Source organism: Bufo gargarizans, chromosome 3 (assembly GCF_014858855.1).
Source record: "Bufo gargarizans isolate SCDJY-AF-19 chromosome 3, ASM1485885v1, whole genome shotgun sequence".
NCBI lineage: Eukaryota > Metazoa > Chordata > Amphibia > Anura > Bufonidae > Bufo > Bufo gargarizans.
This window is the reverse complement of record NC_058082.1, coordinates 368,441,161-368,466,156: the sequence shown is the minus strand read 5'-3', so window position 1 is coordinate 368,466,156 and position 24,996 is coordinate 368,441,161. Positions and strand designations below refer to the sequence as shown.

Below are 24,996 nucleotides of genomic sequence, written 5' to 3'. Positions count from 1 at the left end.
CGCAAATCCTGTGTAAAAGAGGCCTAAGAACATTTTTTTGTGCATGGGCAGAAGTGCTGCTGGTCAGGACTTCTCACATTATGCTAATCAATGCACTGCTCTTCTGTTTGCATGTTTAGCTTACCCCAACAAGAAAACACAGCTGTCATTCTGTAAATAATTCCAGATTTTCAGATAATTCTTCCCTGTATACCAATGTTGTAAACTGAGATTATTCTGTTGTCCCATGCACAACTTTTTCACTCTTATTACTGCTACAGAACAATGTTTTGTGTTTCATTTTCAATAGCATAGTACTGTCAAAATTAAAAAAGACAACCCAAAATTCTAAAAATGAAAAAATGCTTTTATTTTGGGTTTAATTATACCATTGTCTTATGGGAATGTCCCTTGAAAATAATGTAATAACAACCCTGATAAAAAGGTACTCTACTTAGATTTGGTTGATATTGAAAACACTATTTGTCTTTGCATTCTCTCAATTCAGATACATTATTATTTTTCAATCTTTTGCTTTTTAGTTTTCCAACACTTGCTAATTTATTATAACATTTTTTTCTGTCTCCAGTCCTCTGATTTATCATGCCTTCACTCCAGAATTCTGGCTTCAAGTTACTCAAAAATGGGGGAGAGAGGCTTTTTGCATTTTTACACCTCTCACTCCAATTCTGAAATATGGCTGGGAAAATGGGCATGATTAGCTATGTTAATCAGTTTTACTTCAAATCTATCACTGACACTTTTTAAAAAAGTCACAATCTCACTCCAGTTGGAGGGTGGAGTTGGAAAACTGGAGTAGCTTTTCTAGACAAAAGTGTTAGGTTTTGGCTACGTACACATTTTTTATGATTGCATATTACTCATTTTGGCTTTAAATTTTTTTTCACTTGGTCGTTATTAAAAATATTCAGCCATTTAGCTATTAAAATTGTACTTTCAGTTTGTGCCAGTCATTTAATAAACCTTGGGGGTCATTTATTATCAGATATATGCCAACTTTTCCCTGCTCACACCAGATCTAAAAAAGGGTGTGTGGTGTGGGTGGGGAAGGCTGCGGGCCGGGAGGCCCATCTCTTTTATCATTTTCTACACCAAAATGGTCTAAATCTACACCAGCAAGGGAGCTGGCATACATTTAGGCCGGCGCCTCTCCATAACGTAGGCACATCCGGGGCAAAGGGGCATTAAGACTGGCATCTAAAACACTGGTCTTAATAAATGACCTGCCTTATCTCTAAATTGCTAAAAGGTTATAAACATGTATTTAAGCCACATTCTTATCAGTAACATAAGAGTTGAGCTATGAGTGTTTATAAGGTTAAAAATCAGCAATGAGTAGCTGTCATCTGAGCTGCATGATGGGAAACAGAAAAAATACAGAACCTGCTACTAGAGAATCAAGGCTTACAGAGAAAGGGGCTCAGGAATTGAAATAATGATTATTAGCACAAAATGAGTACAGTGCAGCAATAAAAAAAATTGGCCCCAAAGGTATACATAGCCTTTAAGGATAAGACAAATGTATTAAACATGTGACATTTGATAAATGTGACATAAAATATGCCAATGCAAACTGAAGCAAAACTAAATCTCTATCACTTGACAACTGCTGCAGTTACTACCCCTTTTCCTCTAGTGCAAATTATATTGGTTTCCCTTGCTGCCTTTTAAGTGCACTTTTCATTCCTCAATTACGCCTTTACACTGCTTCCAGGACAGTGGTGTCCTAGACACTCTGATGAAAACTTTGTGGTCTATCTAATATTAGTACTTAAAGAATACTTTTTGTTCTACCTTTTGCCCACACCTATACATTGCAAATTATGTCAATGCAAGTGCAGCAGGGTTGCTTTTTTGTGCCCATGTTAAATCACATCTCATAATGTACATCACCATTTCACACCAAGTTATCCTCACACTATTTAGATACACTTTCATTACATATCAAGAGAAAAATGGATCAATAGCATGGCTGTCTGTCCTGAAGTGGCATTGGAATGAGATATCATGAGCAGTTAAAACCATCATCCCACAAATAAGCTCAAATAGTGTATGTTAGTAAAGTTCTGAATGCATTACCAAAAGTTGGTCATATTCATGTTCATCAATCAGATCTGGCCATATTGATTTACTCTAATAAAGAAATAACTTTATTTATTAATGATGTGGTTTAGGTGCTCAACTGATATATGTTTGAAACATGTTATTAGAGGTTGTTTGACATCATATGCAGGCTTTTCTAAGCTTTGAAATTTACTTCACTGATGCCGAAGATTAATTAATAGATTGGTCATATGGGCCACAAAGCGGAACATTAAACATAATATTTACAGTAATTTCAAGTTGACAGACTATATCTACTTACTTGCTTTCCCCTGTAGAGTTACCATTCTGTCCATTGCTGACATTATATTTGACATCAACTGGACTCACATATTTATTATCTGCAAAGATAATTCAGTAAAAATCAATTGCCATAACTAGTCAATGCTCATTATGACTATGTTTTATTTACCTATATTATCTTGAACTATGTTAGGAGAGGTACTTGAACCTTCTGAGACCGCTAATGTAGAATACTCTGATCTGTCTTCATACATCTCTTCTGAAAGAAACAATATATATTTTGCTAGTTATGCTATAATGTACTTCGGACATTGAGAGGATGTAGAAAGAAGACTGGCAAAAAATCCCCAAATCAGGTATCCAAACCTTGTGGCATCATACACAAGAAAACTAAATGCTGTAATGACTACCCAAGGTGCTTCAACTAAGGCCTCATGCACACTACAGTATTTTTTCGGGGTCCGTAGGTCCGTGATCCGTGACCGTTTTTTCGTCGGTGGGTCTTCCTTGATTTTTGGAGGATCCACGGACATGAAAAAAAAGTCGTTTTGGTGTCCGCCTGGCCGTGCAGGGCCAAACGGATCCATCCTGAATTACAATGCAAGTCAATGGGGACGGATCCGTTTGACATTGACACAATATGGTGCAATTGCAAATGGATCCGTCCCCATTGACTTTTAATGTAAAGTCAGGAGTCGCTTTATACCATCGGATCGGAGTTTTCTCCAATCCGATGGTATATTTTAACTTGAAGCGTCCCCATCACCATGGGAATGCCTCTATGTTAGAATATACTGTCGGATATGAGTTACATCGTGAAACTCAGATCCGACAGTATATTCTAACACAGAGGCGTTCCCATGGTGATGGGGACGCTTCAGGTTAGAATATACTAAAAAACTGTGTACATGACTGCCCCCTGGGCAGACCCCCCCCTGTTTTTAACTCATTGGTGGCCAGTGCGGCCGGCCCCCCCTCCCCCCCTGTAGTTAACTCATTGGTGGCCAGTGGGCCCCCCTCCCTCCCCTGTAGTTAACTCATTGGTAGCCAGCCCCCCCTCCCTCCCCTGTAGTTAACTCGTTGGTAGCCAGTGGGCCCCCACCTCCCTCCCCTGTAGTTAACTCGTTGGTGGCCAGCCCCCCTCCCCTGTAGTTAACTCATTGGTGGCCAGTGGGCCCACCCTCCCCCCCTGTAGTTAACTCGTTGGTGGCCAGTGGGCCCTCTCCCCTCCCTCCCCCTCCTAATTAAAATCTCCCCCCTATCATTGGTGGCAGTGGAGAGTACCGATCGGAGTCCCAGTTTGATCGCTGGGGCTCCGATCGGTAACCATGGCAACCGGGATGCTACTGCAGTCCCGTTTGCCATGGTTACTTAGCAATTTGTAGAAGCATCATACTTACCTGCGAGCAGCGATGTCTGTGTCTGGCCGGGAGCTCCTCCTACTGGTAAGTGACAGATCATTAGGCAATGCACCGCACAGACCTGTCACTTACCAGTAGGAGGAGCTCCCACTGGCCACCAATGGGTTAACTACAGGGGAGGGAGGTGGGGGCCCACTGGCTACCAATGAGTTAACTACAGGGGAGGGGGGGCCCATTGGCTACAAATGAGTTAACTACAGGGGAGAGAGGGGGGGCTGGCCATCAACGAGTTAACTACAGGGGAGGGAGGGGGGGCCCACTGGCTACCAATGAGTTAACTACAGGGGAGGGAGGGGGGGGGTCTGCCCCCTGCTGCCTGGCAGCACCTGCCAGGCAGCAGGGGGCAGTCATGTACACAGTTCGTTGTATATTCTAACTAGAAGCGTCCCCATCACCATGGGAACGCCTCTGTGTTAGAATATACTGTCGGATATGAGTTTTCACAAAGTGAAAACTCAGCTCTGAAAAAGCTTTTATGCAGACGGATCTTCGGATCCGTCTGTATGAAAGTAACCTATGGCCACGGATCACGGACACAGATGCCAATCTTGTGTGCATCCGTGTTCTTTCACGGACCCATTGACTTGAATGGGTCCGTGAACCGTTGTCCGTCAAAAAAATAGAACAGGTCATATTTTTTTGACGGACAGGATACACGGATCACGGTCTCGGCTGCAAAACGGTGCATTTTCCGATTTTTCCACGGACCCATTGAAAGTCAATGGGTCCGCGAAAAAAAAAATGGAAAACGGCCACGGATGCACACAACGGTCGTGTGCATGAGGCCTAAGTCCTGAGTAATGGGTCTACATGCTGCTACAATATTTTAGCTTTTTCTTTTAAATACATTAGCAAAAATGTTAAACATTCTGGGGTCTGGAGACTTTCCTAATGCACTTGACAAAGGCATAACGTGTAGTTCATGGGGTATGATGCTAAATCTTTCATAGGGCCACCTATGAACAATTTATAATCATGGCCTATGGGCCCCAAAGCGCCAGAACTTGGGAGCAACTGTATTTCTTCAACTACTTCTTCACCTATAGATAAGCAACTATTCAACACTGAATGTTGACTGTATACTTAAAGAGGTTGTACCATTAAAAAAACTTAAAACACTGGGACCCCTGCGGATGACAAGAATAAGGACCTGTGTATAATAATGTAAGTTGGAGGCTTGCACAGACAATTGCAAAGGAGGTTGACATTGCTTAATATAAGGTTAACAACTTGGTAAAAGAAACATGGATATTACATTACATACTTAATGGAAAAACACACCATAACATAGACATAGGGATATTTTAACTGTGAGATCCAGTGCCAGGCAGCTACTGCCAAGAAAAATAAGATTATGGGATGCATCAAAGGGAGGATAGTGTCACGATAGGTAGGGAAAGGAACAACAAACTGAATGACAAACTAAACAAAGGACTAGGACCCACAAGCTAGGGAAAAACAAGGTCACCTCCTAGCAATCCCTGACACACTTTCCCTATGCTGCTAAGCCCATGTGCATACCTCAATGGTAGATATACACATGTCCCCGTGCCTATGACTATAACACACTAAACAGACCCTCAGCAATAGGGAAAAAGGGTAAGAGACACCCAGTGCCTTCTACCACCGAAGGTGCTAGCGTCCCCACTAGAGGCCTAGACAAAACAGAAACCAAAAGGCAAAAGAGAAGGGAAAAGACTTATCTGATACGAGAAGGAGCAGACGATCCACCAAGCATCCAAAGCTCACACAAGGTAGAACTATAACCTGCAAAGGCTATAGGGGAAAAGGGAGGTACAAATAGCTTCACTAATCACCAAAAGAACACCACCTGGGAGAAGGTGGAACTTTGCTCAAACCCACAACAAACAAACTATCAGGTTGAGTCACGTGCAGCAATTCTGACAGATCTCCTCAAACCACTCACAGGGCAGGGCATGACAGATAGCTACACATATGATAAAATAAGTCTTCCAATTTAGAAATCAGTAGTCAGACCTTAGTGCTCACAACTGTACACAATATTCCAAATTGTGTACAAGATATAGTAGAGAGGGTGCAGATTCTAAGATGAGTGACTAAAGCAATAAATCGAAAGGATGAACTTCAGAATTAGAAAATAGAGCTTACTTTAGTTTAGAAAAATACAGTTAAAGGGCCTAATAACAAATATACACATATATCAAAGTTTAAAGGGGTTCTGCAGTTTTTTTAAACTGATGATCCTCTGCATAGATCAACAGCATCTGATCGGCGGGGGTCTGACACCTGTTACCCCTGCCAATCAGCTGTTTGGGAAGGCTGTGGCGCTGACAGTAGAGCCGCAGCCTTCTCGCTGTTTACCGCAGGCCCAGTGACGTCACGACTCGTATCAATAGCATGGGCAGGGCTAAGCTCTGTTCACTTGAATATGGCTTAGCCGTGCCAAGGCCAGTGATACTGGGCCTGCGGTAAACAGCAAGAAGGCCACAATGCTACTGCCAGCGTTGCTGCCTTCTCAAACAGCTGATCGGCAGATGTCTTGGTTGTCAGACCCCCGCCGATCAGATGCTGATGATCTATCCAGAGGATAGATCATCAGTAAAAAAAAAACTACAGAACCCCTTTAATTCAGAAATCTATTTATCCCCCGAACTTTTGCATGCGTGTGCGTGCATGTGTTTCTTGAAAGTAATACATTATGGGTAAAGATGAGCAAAGTATTGAAAAATTTGATTTGGCTGCTTCGCCGAAGTTTGACAAGAGATTAGATTTTTTACTAATTATTTGTCATGAATCGCTATGTTAAAACCCTATTCAGCCTGTCAATCAATGGGACTGTTTTTAACGCCACATAGACAAAAGTGCACCCATCTAACGGCTGTTAAAAAAGGTAATACGCCCGTGCAATATGGTTTTTTGAATCATTCACCTGATCCACTTACTCGCGCAGAGGCAGTCCGCACCTCTCTCTATGATGACGTCACCACATGATCATGCTGGGAGAGCTAGGTCACGTCATCACGCTAAGCTCCGGTCCTTCAGCAGGCCTTTTCCACTCAAAAGAGGAGCGGACTGCTTCTGTCCAAGCAAGTGGATGAGGTAAGTATTTTTTTTCCCGTTCTTTTTAAGACAACTCTAGCCTCCATTTTAGGAAAAAATATTTGTTACCATGAAGCGCAATGAAATTCGGCTTTGCAGCAAATCTAATTTTTTCTAAACTTTCGGTCAAATTCCACTTTGGATGTTTTTATTTGCTCAACACTAATTATGGGTGCTACTGGCGATGGGATGTTGATCCAAGGAGTTATTTCATTGCCATATTTGGAGTGAAAAAGGAAATTTTATGAAAATTGGCTTTTACCTTTTGGGGTCGCAGTTCATTATGCACCCGCAAAATACAGATGCTGGCCAAGTGCATCTCGCAATTTCATCAGTCCTTATTATAGAAATGCCTATTCTTATCTGCAACATGGATAACAATAGGACATGTGGCAGAACAGCCACATTTTTGCTGTCCACATTTTTTGCATCCCCAAAAAATGCGGAGAGCAGTGTGTTCGAACCACATAAAATGCAGATCAGATACGGAGCAAAAATATAATCGTGTACATGAAGCCTTACTATGTTACTGGAATTGCTTCATAGGAAAGTTGTATAGCTTTAACAGAATGATGCTTTTTTAACCTCTTGAGGACACAGGGCGTACAGATACGTCCTGGTACCTATACTGCTCAAATCATTGCGCCGGGGGGTCCTGTCAATTCAGACCTGCGGTTTGCTGCGTTTCCGGGTTATTCGGGTCTCGGAGGATCCGATAACCCAGAACAGGATGGTGATCAGTGGTGTGATATTACACCACCAATCACCATCCTGCGATCCTGAGAGATGATGTGACATCACCTCTCAGGATCGCCTCTGATTGGTTGGTGGGCGTGCGGCAGGACGTTCAAATCCTAGCAGCGCTCCTCTCCTCCTCCTTTTCTGTCCGGGGAGCAGAGGAGAGAGTAGCGCTGCACGTCGTCGTTGCATCTCCTCACCCCCATCTGTCCAGGCATCACCCTATCTCTGCTCAGCACCCGATCTGTGCCCCAGCACCCCCATCTGTTCAATCAGGTACTAGGGAAAGGCTAGGGAAAGGTTGGGTTAGGCAGAGATTATAAAGGGAAAGTTAGTGGCAGTCAAAAAAAATAAAGTTTGTGATTGCATTACCCTAAATCGGGTATCTGGGGTCCACAGCACAGCTGTGTGACCCTAGACCCCCCAGGGGTGCTACAGCTTGCCCCCCTGCCACCCCCCTCCCCCCCACAACTTTTTTGGGCGCAGGCAGTTATTTTTTTTGTGCATACTGTGGCTGGCACTCTTAGCGTCCGGCCACTGTTAGAGCATCGCACACCCCACCGCTGATCAATTTCAGATGGTTGATCAGCGGTTTTGATTTTTTCATAAAATCGGAGCAAGGGGACCGCCATGTTAGGGACCCTCTGGTCCACCCTAGTACGAGAAGCTCTGAGGCTCGTACGGTGAACTTGTCTGGTGTACCCCAGAGTGCTATAAGCCCGTGATTCCTGATTTTGTAGGCCAACCAGGAATCCAGATTTCCACAGTGGGCTTCACTGAATAGGACTTTTTTAGTCTTTTTTTTATTGACCAGATTGTACATCTAATGGTGGAGCAAACAAACCTGTGCTCCCAACAATTTGTTGCTCAACACCCGGGCTCCTTTTTGTCTAGGCCCGTTGGCTGGACCCCAGTCAGTACAGCCGAGATGAAGACATTTTGGTGCCTTGTGCTGCACATGGGCCTAGTCAAGAAACCTAGTGTCAGGCATTACTGGAGTGGGGACGTCCTCTACCAGACCCCACTTTACAGTACGGCCATGACACGTACCCGGTTTGAGGCCATTTGGAAATGCCTGCATTATTCAGATAATGCAGCATGTCCCCCCCCCCTCCCAAGGAGATCCTGCCTATGACCGCCTGTACAAAATTAGGCCGGTCATTGTACAGGCCAAATTTGTACAGGCCTATGTACCTGGAAGGGAGGTCGCGGTTGATGAGTCTCTCATTGCGTTCAAGGGGAGATTCATTTTTCGCCAGTATGTTCCCTCAAAGCGGGCGAGGTATGGCGTGAAGCTGTACAAAGTTTGTGAGAGTACCTCAGGGTACACTTACAAGTTTTGTGTGTAGGAGGGGCGAGATTCCCGTATTCAACCCCCAGAATGTCCCCCCACTCTGGGTGTTAGCGGGAAACTTGTGTGGACCTTATGCACCCACTGCTAGATAAAGGTTATCACCTATACGTGGATAAGTTTTATACTAGTATCCCCTTGTTCCAGTCCCTCGCCACCAGATCCACGTCCGCTTGTGGGACCGTGCGGAAAAATAAACGCGGCCTTCCTGCCCACCCTCTCCAGGTGCCTATCCCCAGGGGTGAGACCCGTGCCCTTACCAGTGAAAACCTGTTGCTGGTTAGCTATAAGGACAAGAGGGATGTCCTTGTACTGTCCACAATTCATGGTAACGGCATCATCCCTGTCCCTGTGCGATGTACCGCGGCAACGGTCTTCAAGCCCGATTGTATCGTCAACTACAGTCGGTATATGGGAGGAGTTTATCTCTCTGATCAAGTCCTCAAGCCATATAACACCATGCGCAAAACCCAGGCATGGTACAAAAAAGTTGCGGTCTACTGCAGGTAGCCTTGTACAACTCTTTTGTGCTGTCCCAGAGCGCTGGCAACACAGGGACATTCCTACAGTTCTATGAGGCAGTTCTCAAGGCCCTGATCTTTTCGGATCGGGAAAAAGCAGGCCGGAGTACCTCGGGAACTGTAGGCGCCCGGATCGTCTCTGGCCAACACTTTCCCATACTGGAAAGAAGGGACGGACCCAAAAAAAGTGCAGAGTGTGTCGCAAGAGGTGGATAAGGAAGGACACCACTGCTCAGTGTGACACGTGCCCCGGGCCTCTGCATTGACAGTTGCTTCAGGGAGTACCACAATTCCATGGAGTACTAAATTTATATTCCAATTTAGCCACTGAGAATCGGATAAAAAAGTAGTTCTCAGACTTGAGACACTAAAACAAATTTATTTTTTCAAAAATATTATTTAATAAAACTAAAATAAATTAAAAAGCTGACATATTAGGTATCGCCTCGTCCGTAATAATGTGCTCTATAAAAATAACTCCCCAACCCCTCAGATGAACACTGTCATAAAAATAAAATAAAAACGGTGCAAACATTTTTTTTTTGTCATCTTACATCACTAAAATTGTAATAGCAAGCGATCAAAAAGTCATATGCCCCCCAAAATAGTGACAATGAAACCATCCTCTTATCCTGCAAAAAATGAGCCCCTACCTAATATAATCGGCTAAAAACTAAAAAAAATGACTCTTAGAATATGGAGATACAAAAAAGTTTTTGGTTTATAAAAAGATAATATAGTGTAAAACATAAATAAAAAGTAGACATATTAGGTATCGCTGCATCCATAAGAATCTGCTCTATAAAAATACCCCCCAACCCCTCAGATGAACAAAAAAAGTAATTTTTTTGTCACCATAAATCCCAAAAATTGTAATTGCAAGCGATCAAAAAGTCATTTGTCCCCCAAAATAGTGCCAATAAAACCGTCCTCTCATACCGCAAAAAATGAGCCCCTATCTAAGATAATCATCTAAAAACAAAAAAAATCTCCGACTATGGAGATACTAAATTTTTTTTTTCCCCCAAGTTAGCCACTGAGAATCGGATAAAAAAGTAGTTTTCAGACTTGAGACATTAAAACGAATATTTTGTTATCCAAAATATTATCTAGTAAAGCTAAAATAAATTAATAGGCTGACATATTAGGCATCGCTGCGTCCCCCCCAACCCCTCAGATGAACACAGTAAAATTAAAAATGGTTCCATAAAAGCAATTTTTTGGAAAATGTTCCATTTTAATCCGTTTTTTTTTCCAATAAGAAAGTAAGGGTTAACAGCCAAACAAAACTTAATATTTATTACCCTCATGCTGCAGTTTACAGAAACACCCCATATGTGGTCGTAAACTGCTATATGACCAAACGGCAGGGCGCAGAAGGAAAGGAAACATCCTATGGTTTCTGGAAGGCAGATTTTGATGGTCTTTTTTGGGGCACCATGTCCCATTTGAAGCCTCCCTGATGCACCCCTAGAGTAAAAACTCTATAAAAGCGACCCCATCTAATAAACTACACCCCTCAAGGTATCTAAAACAGATTTTACAAGCGTTGTTAACCCTGTAGGTGTTCCACAAGAGTTATTGGCAAATGGAGATTAAATTTCAGAATTTCTATTTCTGGTAACCTTGCCTCACAAAAATGTAATATAGTGTGAGACAGTGACAGGTCTCACGCAGGTTAGAGGCAAAGAAGGGGTGGATAGTTCGGTCCACACCCCTATTCCACCACAGGTGAGACCAGCTGGAAGTAATCAGGCTGGCACAAAGCACCTCCCAGGGTCAGCAAGGGGGGAGTGTGTTGCCTGTGGACAGAGGCCTGGAGGCTCTGTGTGGTCCAAGCCAGGAGGGCTGAGAGACCACTATTTCCCATGTGTGCTGAGACACTGGACTGGAGGCAGTGGGTGTACTGTGCTCTGTACAGCCAGGAGGCTGTGGGACATTGACTGAGAAAGCTGCTTGTGTTCACAGGGTGTGAACAAGGACTTAGGTGAGTCAGGAAACTCTGTGTTAGTTAGAGCCTAGCCGGGCAAGTGTTTATTATTTTATGTGGATGTCACATGTGTGAGGTGAAGCTGCGACTTCATGATAACCTGTATTGGTTGGAGTATGCACAATTAATGCACGGTTTGGACCTGAAACCTGGTGTCCTAAAGTCGTATCTGTGAGAATGACCCTCAAATAAGAGGCGATCCCTTACAATAGATAAACCAAAAATAATATGTACCCTAAAAATAGTCCCACCAAAACTGCCACCTTATCCCGTAGTTTCCAAAATGGGGTCACTTTTATGGAGTTTCTACTCTAGGGGTGCATCAGGGGGGCTTCAAATGGGACATGGTGTAAATAAACCAGTCCAGCAAAATCTGCCTTCCAAAAACCACACGGCGCACCTTTTCCTCTACGCCCTACCGTGTGCCCATACAGTAGTTTACGGCCACATATGGGGTGTTCCTGCAAACTACAGAATTGGGGAAATAAATATAGCATTTTGTTTGGCTGTTAACCATTGCTTTGTTACTGGAAAAAATTGATTAAAATGAAATTTGAGAATTCAAATTTTTGGGCAAATTTTCCATTTGCCAATAACTTTTGTGCAACATCTAAAGGGTTAACAAAGTTTGTAAAATCAGTTTTGAATGCCTTGAGGGGTGTAGTTTCTTAGATGGGGTCACTTCTATGGAGTTTCTACTCTAGGGGTGCATCAGGGGGGCTTCAAATGTGACATGGTGTAAATAAACCAGTCCAGCAAAATCTGCCTTCCAAAAACCATACGACGCACCTTTCCCTCTACGCCCTACTGTGTGCCTGTACAGTAGTTTACGGCCACATATGGGGTGTTTCTGCAAACTATAGAATCGGGGCAATAAATATAGCATTTTGTTTGGCTGTTAACACTTGATTTGTTACTGGAAAAAATTGATTAAAATGGAAAATTTGACAAAATATTGAAATTCTCAAATTTTATCCCCATATGCCAATAACTCTTGTGCAACACCTAAAGGGTTAACGACGTTTGTAAAATCAGTTTAGAATACCTTGAGGGGTGTAGTTTCTAGAATGGGGTCATTTTTGGGTGGTTTCTATTATGTAAGCCTCACAAAGGGACTTCAGACCTGAACTGTTCCCTAAAAATTGGGTTTTTTAAAAATTTCAGAGAAATTTCTAGATTTGCATCTAAACTTCTAAGCCTTGTAACATCCCCAAAAACTTAAATATCATTCCCAAAATCATCCAAACATGAAGTAGACATATGGGAATGTAAAGTAATAACTCATTTTGTAGGTATTACTATGTATTATAGAAGTAGAGAGATGAAAACTTTGAAATTTGCAATTTTTTCCAATTTTTTTCCCAATTTTGTATTTTTTTTATAAATAAAAATGTTTTTTTTTTTACTTCAATTTACCACTGTCATGAACTACAATATGTGATGAAAAAACTATCTCAGAATGGCCTGGATAAGTAAAAGCCTTTTAAAGTTATTACCACTTAAAGTGACACTTGTCAGATTTGCAAAAAATGGCCTGGTCCTTAAGGTGAAATAAGTCTGTGTCCTTAAGGAGTTAAAGTTCTGAATAGAACATGACTATGTAATGGGGAAAAGGGTATTTGAAACTTTGTAATAGAATGTTGGCTATACAGGTAGCAAGCCTGATTTTTGTATTGAATTTCTTTTGGGGTGTGGGCTGAGTAGGTTATGAATTTGATAGTGACACAACGGTCCACAAAATATGTAACACATACCTAAAGTTACAAGCAGCAAGATTTCATTTAAGATGGTTTCACCTCCTGATTCACGACACTGATATAAACCACTGTCCCAAAGTTCCAAGTTTGTGATCTTCATTTCCAGAACTCTCTTTTGTTCATAAACAAACACTGTAGATCTTGAACTGTAGTCCATATTGATGTTCCCGTCAGAATGAACCAGCCACTGAAGGTTATCAAGACCCATCATCTTGTACCAAGCTTTTGACCATGTCTGTTTTTGATTATATTCACAACTCATTTCCACGCTGTCATAAGCCTTAAAAATAGCCACATGTAATCTGGATGGTAGCCCTGTAGGTATTAAAATAACAAAATACAAATAATTAATGTACCATAACACCTTGAGCATTTTTCTTTTTTGCATTTTCATTTTTTCTTCCTGCCTTTCTGGAGCCATAACTTTTTATGGTACATTGAGTATGCCAAAAGATGTTATTATTATGTTTTATTAGTGTGCTGCATGTAAAGTGCATGTGCAGTGTAGCTGGATATGGGATGATACAGTACAGTTTGACTGAAGATTTAACTGCGATTTGGGCCATTGTGCTAAGCGGTTGTACACTAAAATCTACCATACCATGAATGTGCACCAGACCTTACTGTGCAATGAATTGTGTGTTAGGCCTTCTTGTATAGAAGCCTCATACTGAAATTCACTATAATATGGCTATATATTGGATATTAGCACTATAACTATGTCCTGGAATTTTTTTCGATTATACTCAACAACAATTAGCACATGGGTTAAGAAACACAGCAGACACCTGCCAGCAGTGTCCATGAGGGCAATTGCAACCATGGCATCTGATCATTCATTTATGAAGATTGAGCTGCTCTAGGTGATCGAATCAGCCCCCATCAGTGAGATTGCAGGAACTGCTTAGTTACTCTGGCAGTCAGAAGCTTTGTGAGAGCTCCCAGGTGTGCCACAGTAAAGTTCATATTAAAGTGTCTCTGTCAGCATGGCAAACCCTATTAAACCAGGAATACTGCCTGGTGGGGCTCATATTGTTGATTAAAACTATACCTTTTTTTTGTATATATGCTAAACGGCTGCATAGATATTTGCGTTTTTATAAATATGCAAATGAGTCAGAGCACCAGGGGACAAGGACGAATCCTTGGAGCACTGGTTTTGGATCACCGCCTGTGCTCTGTAAACTTGATTTAAACTTGATTTACAAGACAAGACATCAAAATATTAAATGCATAGATGTGTCCTAGAGCTATTGTATGTACGTATGTACGTAGTATATGAGATATGCAATATAGCCTTACCATAAATAGAAAAGTGGATCTTTATGTTTAGAAAGCTAATAAACATATTATTGCTTTATTCACAATATATGATTATAAAGAAACCAGTAATATGTATTAGCTTTCTAAGAATAGAAAAAAAAACATTCTTCTCTATGTGATAAGGCTATAGCTTGTTGGTAAGTGGTCAGTCTCGCATGTAAAGATTTTAAGTTCAAGTCCCAGGAGAGGCTTATATATGTTTTTTCAATTTTTTTCTCTCATTTAATACATAATAAAAGGCTATAACCATACTATATTAAAAATAGTGTTTTTTATACTTAGAAACCTAAAAAACTTATTACTGGTTTATTCATAGGCACTTTATATGAACATATAGAAATTAGCAATATGTATTAGCTTTCTAAACATACAACATTTTATTCTCTATACAACAAGGCTATAAACTTTAATTAGTTAATTTGGTTAAATGACGGATAATAAAATATCTGAAGAAAAAAATCTGAAAGTTTTTCCCAAGATTCAATCCTGAAATCTCTGCATGCAACACTGACCACTTACCTTCAGGCTACAGCCTTATCATATTGTGAACTTGTTTTTTCTATACTTAGAAAGCTAACAAATATTACTGGTTTCTTTATAATCATATCTTGGGAATAAAGCAGTAATATGTATATTCACTTTCTAAACATAGAAATCCACTCTTCTCATTATGGTAAGACTATAAAGTAGCATTTCTGATATGTACATGCTAAGACACAGCTCTTCCCTCAGTATGCTGATGTCTTGCCCTGTCAATCAAGAGGAGGGTGTGTGTGCAAAGCACAGGGCGTGTTACAAAAGCAATGCTCCAATGAGGTTAAAAATATAGTAAAAAGGATTAAAATATAAAAAAATATCAAATCACCTCCTTTCCTCAAAATACATTTAAAAATAAACCGTAAAAACCCCTATATAAATATAATAAAAGAAAATAACCAAACTGTTAAAATACAAAAGAATTTATGCCATATTGTGGATAGTATGACGGGAAAAAAAATCTAAATGAACAACTCATCGTTTGGGTGTCAGAATATGGTAATTTTTAATTTTTTATTTCTTTTAGCTATTAAAACAACTAAAAGTGTATACATTTGGTATCACTGTAATCATATTGACCCACAAGATAAAGGTAACATTATTTTTTACAATACAGTGAAGGCCATAAAACAAAACCCCTAAAGGTTTGTTGCATTTGCATTTTTTTATGGTTTCGTTCCTTAAATTTCCCAAAGGAACTCAAGGTAACCTCTAAGCAACTAAAGGCAGTTCTCACATTAGCTTATGTTAAAGGGGTTGTCTTACTTCAGCAAATGGCATTCATCATGTATAGAAAGTTAATACAAGGCACTTACTAAAATATTGTGATTGTCTATATTGCCTTTTTTTTCCTGACTTGATTCATTGCTATATACGCTGCTCTTCCACGGTCCAGGGTGGTTGCAACCATGAAAACTAGAAATTAGAGATAAGCGAATAAAAATAAAATTCTATTTGGCTGGTTCGACAAATTTTCCGAAAAAATGTGCTTTGATCCGAATACATTTGCGACAAATCGCGATTAAAAACGGCTATTTCCGGGCTGCATAGAACCTTTATATAGGTGTAGAACATTGTGCCTTGCACCCGCATAGGGAATGCGCTTGGGTAGTGAAATGATACTGTCAGTCAGTCAGTATGACATGCAGATGACAGGAGTCACTATTAGAATTACTGCACACTTCACTTTTTTGGTCAGTCACTGGGCCAAAACTGACCAAATAACTCAAGTATTAACTCAGCCCAAGGAGGGTGGTCCCTGCTGTTGCTGCCTACTCCGAGATCTCTAATGTCAGTGGTGGTGAATGTGACAATGATGACGTGTCAATGGACGTCATGTGGGTGCCCCCAAGAGAAAAAGAGGAGGGGAGTTCAGAGGGAGAGACGGAGCAGCAGATAGGGAGGAAAAGAAGGAGAAACAGGCAGAACTCGCAGTGCACAGGAGGCAAAAAGCAGACTGCAAATGTATCTGAAGTAAGCCATCCACCATGCAAGGTGACATCTTGCACTCTCAGGATGCCGGCACATGGCTCCGCAGTGTGGGCTTTTTTTAACGTGTCAGCTGCTGAGAATAGTGTTGCCATCTGCAGCCTGTGCTGTTAACGCATAAGTCCCTGTAAGCCCAACACTCACCTAGGGATGACCGCCTTAAGAATGCACCTGGCCTCCCATCACCGAGCCCAGTGGGAGCAATGCCATCATAACCCACAAAGCTACGCTCCATGCCCTGACTCTTCTCCTTCTCTCTCCTCTCTTTTGTCCTCCTCTCCACCTTCCAACGTGCCGTTGTTGCATTTATCTTGCACAAGGCAGGTTTCCCAAATGTATGAGCGTAAAAAAAATGATGATGCCGGATAATCCTCTTGGCCAATGGCTGACCGCTGGCTTGTCGGAACTGCTAGCCCACCAACTATTGCCATATAAATTGGTTGACTCGGAGGACTTTAGAAAAAAATGGCCATTGGCACACTGGAATGGAAGGTCCCCAGAAGGAAATATTTCTCCCAGAAGGGCATCCCTGAATTATATGGCCATGTTCAGCGGCAAGTTAATATATCTCTGGCACACAGTGTTGGTGCCAAGATACATCTAATCACAGACACATGGTCTAGCAAGCACGGGCAGGGAAGGTACATAACTTTTACTTCCCACTGGGTGAACCTTCTGACGGCCATCAATCATGTAATCCATGGCAACTGTGTTGATTTGGTATTACCGCCACGTATTGCATGCAAGCCTGCCTCTTCTTCTCCTCATCCTCCTACTCCATCCTCTGTCTCCTCCTCGTCTGACTCCTCCTTTTCCACTACTACCGCCTCTTCTGCTGCACCCCCCAAGCTCCACAGAACCTATTTGACGTGCTAGGTGAGACGTTTGCCATGGTGTGCTGCGGCTGTTGTGCTTGGAAGCCCAGAGCCACACCGGTCCTGCACTGCTTTCAGCTCTGCGGTCACAGGCTGATCAGTGGCTAATAGTGATGAGCGAGCATGCTCGGCCGAATATCTGTTTGGCTCGAGCATCGCTATGCTTGGCACATGGCGGTACTCGACCAAGTACCGCATGTGCTCGAGCACAATGCTCGAGTCTCCTTCCTGCACGTTTTGCGGGTTTTAAGCAGTCAATATAGGTGCAGATAAGTACTGCCCTCACTATAATACCAGTAGCCATGTTGGCTGCTGGCATCACCGTAGACAGGGAGAGCAGAGCATAGGACGGGAAAGAGAGAGTAGGGAGCGAATTTCAAATTTTTTATTCTGAGAAAGCTTTTCCAGGACCCAAAAGTCCTTTTAAGGACTACTGTGTGTGTTTGACAGCAGCAATTATTCTAAATTTTTTTATACCTGTCTGCAAACAGTGTCTGTATTACAAATTCCAATAATCTGGGCCTAATATAGTGTCCATAATCTGTGGTGTTCTGTAACCAATATTGTACTACATCAGAAAACAGTGTCTGTATTGCAATCTCCAATAATCTGGGCCTAATATAGTGTCCATAATCTGTGGTGTTCTGTAACCAATACTGTACTGCATCAGTAAACAGTGTCTGTATTGCAAATTCGAATAATCTGGGCCTAATATAGTGTCCATAATCTGTGGTGTTCTGTAACCAATACTGTACTGCATCAGTAAACAGTGTCTGTATTGCAAATTCTAATAATCTGGGCCTAATATAGTGTCCATAATCTGTGGTGTTCTGTAACCAATAGTGTACTGCATCAGAAAAGAGTGAATGTATTGCAGATTCCAATAATCTGGGCCTAATATAGTATCCATAATCTGTGGTGTTCTGTAACCAATACTGTACTACATCAGAAAACAGTGTCTCTATTGAAAATTCCAATAATCTGGGCCTAATATAGTGTCCATATTCTATGGTGTCCTGCAATCAATACTGTACTACATCAGAAAACAGTGTCTGTATTGCAAATTCTAATGATCGGGGCCTAATATAGTGTCCATAATCTGTGGTGTTCTGTAACCTATACTGTACTAGATCACTAAACAGTGTCTGTATTGCAAGTTCTAATAATCAGGGCCTAATATAGTGTCCATAATCTGTGATGTTCTGTAACCAATACTGTACTGCATCAGAAAAAAAGGGTCTGTATTGCAGATTCCAATAATCTGGGCCAAATATAGTGTCCATAATCTGTGGTGTTCTGTAACCAATGCTGTACTAGATCAGAAAACAGTGTCTGTTTTGCAGATTCCAATAATCTGGGCCTAATATAGTGTCCATAATCTGTGGTGTTCTGTAACCAATACTGTACTACATCAGAAAACAGTGTCTGTATTGCAAATTCCAATAATCTGGGCCTAATATAGTGTCCATAATCTGTGGAGTTCTGTAGCCAATACTGTACTACATCATAAAAAATGTCTGTATTGCAGATTCAAATAATCTGGGCCTAATAAAGTGTCCATATTCTGTGTGTTTCTGTGATATATACTGTCCTGCATCTGAAAACTGTGTCTGCATTGCAAATTCCAATAATCTGGGCCTAATATAGTGTCCATATTCTGTGGATTTCTGTGACATATACTGTCCTGCATCTGAAAACTGTTTGTATTGTAAATTCCAATAATCTGGGCTTATTATAGTGTCCATATTCTGTGGGTTTCTGTGACATATCCTGTCCTGCATCCGAAAACTGTGTCTTTAGCAGACAGTATAACAATGTGCGCCACATCTAGTGACAAAACCATTAATATGAAGAAGGTGAGCACTAAGGGACGAGGCAGTGGACGTGATGCTGATGGTGCACGCAGAGGCCATGGCTCTGGGCGCAATGAAACTATGCCTGCTGCCAGTGCACCAGATTTAAAAAAAAAAACATCCACCGTAAACTTAGCTGGGCGGCACAGGACATCACTGTCCACGTCGGACCAGTGTGAACAGTTGGTCGGTTGGATAGCTGAAGATAATGCTTCTAGTCGGTTAAGCACCACCCTCTCTTCCACCAAGTCCAGTCTCTGTAGCCAAGAATCTGGTCAACTGAATCCTTACTCTGATCATCCTTCCTCCCACCATGGAGAGGCTTGCCAAACGAGTGATCCCACACTTGGATATTCCGAGGAGCTCTTTCCAGCGTCACTATTACATTTGGCTCTTGCGCCCAGATCGCTTGAAGAGGGACCTGAGATATTTTGCCCTGATTCCCAACCTCTAGAGCCTTCACAGTCTCAAGAAGATGACGGTGGTGAATGGCAATCATTCGTTCCCAAGGTGGATGATGATGAGACACAGTTGTCAATCCCTGAGGTTGTGGTTAGGTCAAGTCAGGAGGATGAGCAGAGTGAGAAAGTGGAAGAGTAGGTGGTGGACGATGAGGTCACTGATCCAACATGGGAGGGTGAAAAGCCGAGTGTGGACAGCAGTACAGAGGGGGAGGAATCTGCAGCACCACAACAGGCTGGAAGAGACAGTGGGGTTGCAAAAGGGAGAAGTCAGCCCACACCAAACATGCCCGCACATGATCCGCCACATGGCATCCAAGCACCCTAATAAGTGGGCCGAACACCTGGGTCCACAATCTGGGTCTGCGGGTCACACCACTGCCTCCTCTTTCCCTGAGTTTTGCACTGCTGGCCAATCCCCTGTCGAAGGCCCGGATGCCCGTCGACCTGCACCTGGACCTTCGCATGAACCATCAGCAACAACATCCACTTCCCTGTCCCAACGCAGCATCCAAATGTCCATAACACAGTCATTTGAATGCAAGCGCAAATACCCACCCACCCACAGGCCATAGCACTAAATGCGCAACTTTCCAAATTACTGGCCATTAAAATGTTGCCATTTAGGCTTGTGGACACTGAGGCCTTCCGCAGCCTGATGTCAGCGGCAGTCCCTTGGTTCGCAGTCCCCAGCCGCCACTATTTTTCATGGTGTGCCGTGCCCGCCCTACACCAGCATGTGTCCCAGAACATCACTCGTGCACTGATCAACGCAGTTACTGGAAAGGTCCACTTAACCATGGACAGATGAACAAGTGCTGGTGGTCAGAGATGCCGAATTTCCATGACCTCACACTGGGTGAATGTTGTGGAGGACGGGAGTGAGTCGTACCCTAAGATGGAACAGGTGCTACCCACTCCCAGGATTGCGGGCCCTACGTCCATCAGGGTCTCTGCCAACAGCTATGATACTGGCTCCAACCCACAGTTCTTCTCCTCCGCTGCCTCCTCCTCCACTTCCACCTCCAGCAGCAGTCAGCCATTAGTCGCTAGCTGGAAGCAGTGTAGCACTGCTGTGGGTAAGCGTCAACAGGCCGCGCTGAAGCTGATCTGCTTAGGGGACAAACAGCACACCGCCGCTGAGCTGTGGCAGGGTATAAGGGACCAAACCGAGCTGTGGCTCTCGCCACTCAACCTACAACCAGGCATGGTTGTGTCTGACAATGGCCGTAACTTGGTGGCAGCTTTGGAGCTCGGCAACCTGACACACATCCCATGCCCAGCCCACGTCTTAAACTTAGTGGTTAAGTGGTTTATCAAAACCTACCCCAATTTGCCAGAGCTACTAGTGAAGGCGCGCCACATGTGTGCCCATTTCCGCAAGTCGTCCACAGCTTCTGCCAGTCTATCAATGCTGCAGCAGCTATTATAATAGACAGCTCACCGACTGTTGTGTGACGTGAGCATGCTCTGGAACTCCATGTTCCACATGTTGTCCAAGCTTTGTGAGCAGCAGAAGGCAATTGTGGAATACCAGTTGCAACATGGTCGGCACCTTTCGAGTCAACTGCCACTATTCACAAGCGAGGAGTGGGCATTGATGTCAGACCTCTGTGTGTTTTTAAAAAACTTTGATGAATCCACACAGATGGTTAGTAGCGATAAAGCTATTATCAGCGTTACCATCCCACTTCTGTGTCTACTAAGACGATCGCTACTCACAATTAAGGACAATGCTCTGAATGTGGCAGACAAGGAAATGACGAATGACATTACACAGGGTTATAGCCAGACCACCCACGGTTCGTCTTCTCAGCGCGAATTGGACCATGAAGAGCAGGAGGAGGAGGAGCTTGAGACAGTTGCCTCTGCTACAGAGGGTAGTACCCATGGAACTTTAATTCCATCTGTTCAGCGTGGATGGGCAGAAGAGTAGGAGGAAGAGATGGAGAGTCATCCTGATGTCGACATCGACGTCTTGTCTGTTGATACTCTGGCACACATGGCTGACTTCATGTTAGGCTGCCTTTCCCGTGACCCTAGCATTATACGCATTTTAGATAGCACGGATTAGTGGGTGTTCACCCTTCTCGACCCCTGCTACAAAGAGAACTTCTCATCTCTCATTCCTGTGGTGGAGAGGACGAGTAAAACTGTGCAATACCAGAAGGTACTTGTTGAGAGATTGCTCCAAAATTTCCCATCTGACAATGCTGGCGGCAGAGTCCGTACTTCCTTAGTCAACAGATGAAGGGAGACAAGGGGAACACACAGCAGTTCCAACAAAGGCAGGGCAACACTCTCCAAGGCATGGCACACTTTCATGACACCCCACCAGCAACCTCACCCTGAAGCGCGGCCTAGTGGTACAAGGAGGGAAACATTTTGGAAGATGGTGAAGGAATACATAGCAGACCGTGTCAGCATCCTAAATTATCCCTCAGTGCCTTACAACTACTGGGTGTCCAAGCTGGACACGTGGCACAAACTTGTGCTCTATGTCTTGGAGGTGCTGGAGTGCCCTGCCGCCAGTGTTTTGTCTGCTGGTGGCAGTATAACAGATAAGCATATCCACTTGTCCACTGGCAATGCTGACAGGTTGACTCAGATAAAAATGAACAAGGCCTGGATTGCCCCCTGACTTCTCAACTCCACCAGAGGAGAGTTGAGCTGATGATGAACATAAAGGCAATTTCAATCTATCATTTGTAATGTACTTAATCTACTGTAGTATATTCCCATGCACCATAAAAAAAGAGTATATGGTTGAATCTTGTTTTCTCCTCCTCATCCAGATTGTATATATTCCCTCCACTCTAACTTTTTTTAATAGGGTCAGCTCAACTGCAGGCCCTTAACTAATTTTTTTTTATAGGAACAGCTAAATTGCAGGCCCTAAACTCAAATGTTTTTTTTATAGACTCAGCTGAACAGCATACACTTGCATATAATGTTTTAGAGCGTCATTTGAACAGCATGCACTCAAATATAATGCTTTAGAGCGTCAGCTCACCTAAAGGCACTCGCAAAAAATGTTTTAGAGCATCAGCTGAACAATATGCACTTGAAAATGTTGTTTTAGAGCATCAGCTGTACAGCATACACTCGCATATAATGTTTTAGAGCGTCAGCTGAACAGCATGCACTCGCATATAATGTTTTAGAGCGTCAGCTGAACAGCATTCACTCGCTTATAATGTTTTACAGCGCCAGCTCACCAGCATGTACTTGCATATAATGTTTTAGATTATCAGCTCACCAGCAGGCCCTCGCCCCTAATGTTTTAGAGGGTCAGCTCAGCAGCAGGCCCTCGCCCCTCATGTTTTGGATGGTTAGACCAGCAAGCCCTTGCTCCAAATGTTTTGATGGTCACCAGCAGGCCACCAATCATAATTTTTCAAGGGTGTGTATGATGCCCTCCTTTATGTGTAACAAAGGGTGTTTTGGAGTGCTGGTTCCTTGTAATTTTTGGCAGCCCTTTCACTTAGTGCATAGGCTTTATGAGTGTAGGAGTCCCACTACCTGAACTATTGTACCACAATGTGAATGAGGCCCTCCTTTATGTGTATATGATTTAATTTTCCTTTTCTCATCCTCCTCCTCCTCTTCCATCATATCAACATGCTTATTCGTTGCATATAATGCCCTCGCATATATGCTCTTGCATATAATGTTTTACAGGGTCAGCTGACCTGCAGACTCTTGTATATAATGTTTTACAGGGTCAGCTCACCTGCAGGCCCTTGCATATAATGTTTTACAGGGTCAGCTCACCTGCAGGCCCTTGCATATAATGTTTTACAGGGTCAGCTCAACTGCAGGCCCTCGCATATAATGTTTTACAGGGTCAGCTAACCTGCAGGCCCTTGCATATAATGTTTTACAGGGTCAGCTCACCTGCAGGCCCTTGCATATAATGTTTTACAGGGTCAGCTCAACTGCAGGCCCTCGCATATAATGTTTTACAGGGTCAGCTAACCTGCAGGCCCTCACCTTAAATCTTTTACAGGGTCAGCTCACCTTCTGATGATGACAGTGAAGTCTTGCCTGTTGGTACTCTGGCACACATGGCAGACTTTACGTTAGGCTGTCTTTCCCATGACCTGCATGTTATACGCATTTTAGACAACACGGATTACTGGTTGTTCACCCTTCTCGACACCCGCTACAAAGAGAACTTCTCATCTCTCATTCCTCTGGTGGAGAGGACAAGCAAAATGGTGCTGTACCAGAAGGTCCTTGTTGAAACATTTCTCCAAAGTTAATAGGGCAGACATCCAAATGGATCATTGCCGACATGGGGACGTGCGATTGCCTAGAAGTTATCTAGAGTCACCAAAGCGGCAGCAGGCCCTCACCTACAAGTCCTGTCTCAGTAGCCAAGAGTCTGGTCAACACAATCCTCACCATGATGGCACACTGGGTGAACATTGTGGAGGCCGGGAGCAAGTTGGCTGCTGGCACCAGACTTGCCCTCCTATAAATCCTTGTTAACGGAAAGTGTACTCATTTCAATAACAGGGCCACTTAGGAGTGCTGTATTGTTAGTTATCGTCACTACATCCCCGAGTCGGGAGTGGGTAATTGCCGCACGCCTGCTGCGTCCCTTGGATTCTTGTGCTTTAATAACTTGACCCACCCTCTCTGGGTTGTTCACAATTAGGGAAAAAAAGGGGCAAGGCAACAACAGCCAATCATATTTCAGCCATTGACCTTCCTTGGATGTGGTAGCCCTTTCTCAGGCTCCCTTCCTGTTACCCGTGATCAACATGGTAGGCGCAGAAAAAAACATAGAAAGTTGATAGGGCAGACATCCAACTGGATCATCGCTGTCGCTGGGACATTCAATTGCCCACAAACTATCTAGAGTCACCAATCTGGCAGCAGACCCTCGCCCCTAAGGTTTTAGATGGTCAGATGTGCAGGCCCTTGCTCAAAATGTTTTTGAGAGTCACCAGCAGTCCATCAATCATAATTTTTCAAGGGTGTGAATGATGCCCTCCTTTATGTGTAACAAAGTGTGTTTTCGAGTGTCGGTTCTTTGTAATTTTTGGCAGCCCTTTCACTTAGTGCATAGGCTTTATGAGTGTAGGAGTCCCACTAACTGAACTATTATACCACAATGTGAATGGGGCCCTCCTTTATGTGATATACAGGCTGTTTCGCAGTGCCTCTTTCTTGTAATTTTTTGCAGCAATTGCACTTTATATACAATTGAATATACAGGAAGGAATGTTTCCTAACATTTTCCAGC

The 24,996-nt window shown here is 43.0% G+C and overlaps 1 protein-coding gene across 6 annotated transcripts in view; it reads right to left on the bottom strand.

Annotated features, from left to right (window-relative positions):
• The window catches only part of LOC122933219, a 105,713-nt gene that overhangs the window by 23,068 nt on the left and 57,649 nt on the right, over positions 1-24,996 (bottom strand). For 4 of the 6 annotated variants that reach the window (XM_044288070.1, XM_044288071.1, XM_044288074.1 and 1 more), the window contains 3 exons: positions 13,203-13,520; positions 2,516-2,605; positions 2,366-2,444 (listed from right to left, as the gene is read on the bottom strand). In XM_044288070.1, coding sequence (XP_044144005.1) covers positions 2,366-2,444; positions 2,516-2,605; positions 13,203-13,520 — 487 coding nt within the window. The remainder of the gene's footprint in view (positions 1-2,365; positions 2,445-2,515; positions 2,606-13,202; positions 13,521-24,996) is intronic. The other 2 variants (XM_044288072.1, XM_044288075.1) reach the window with 1 other exon arrangement.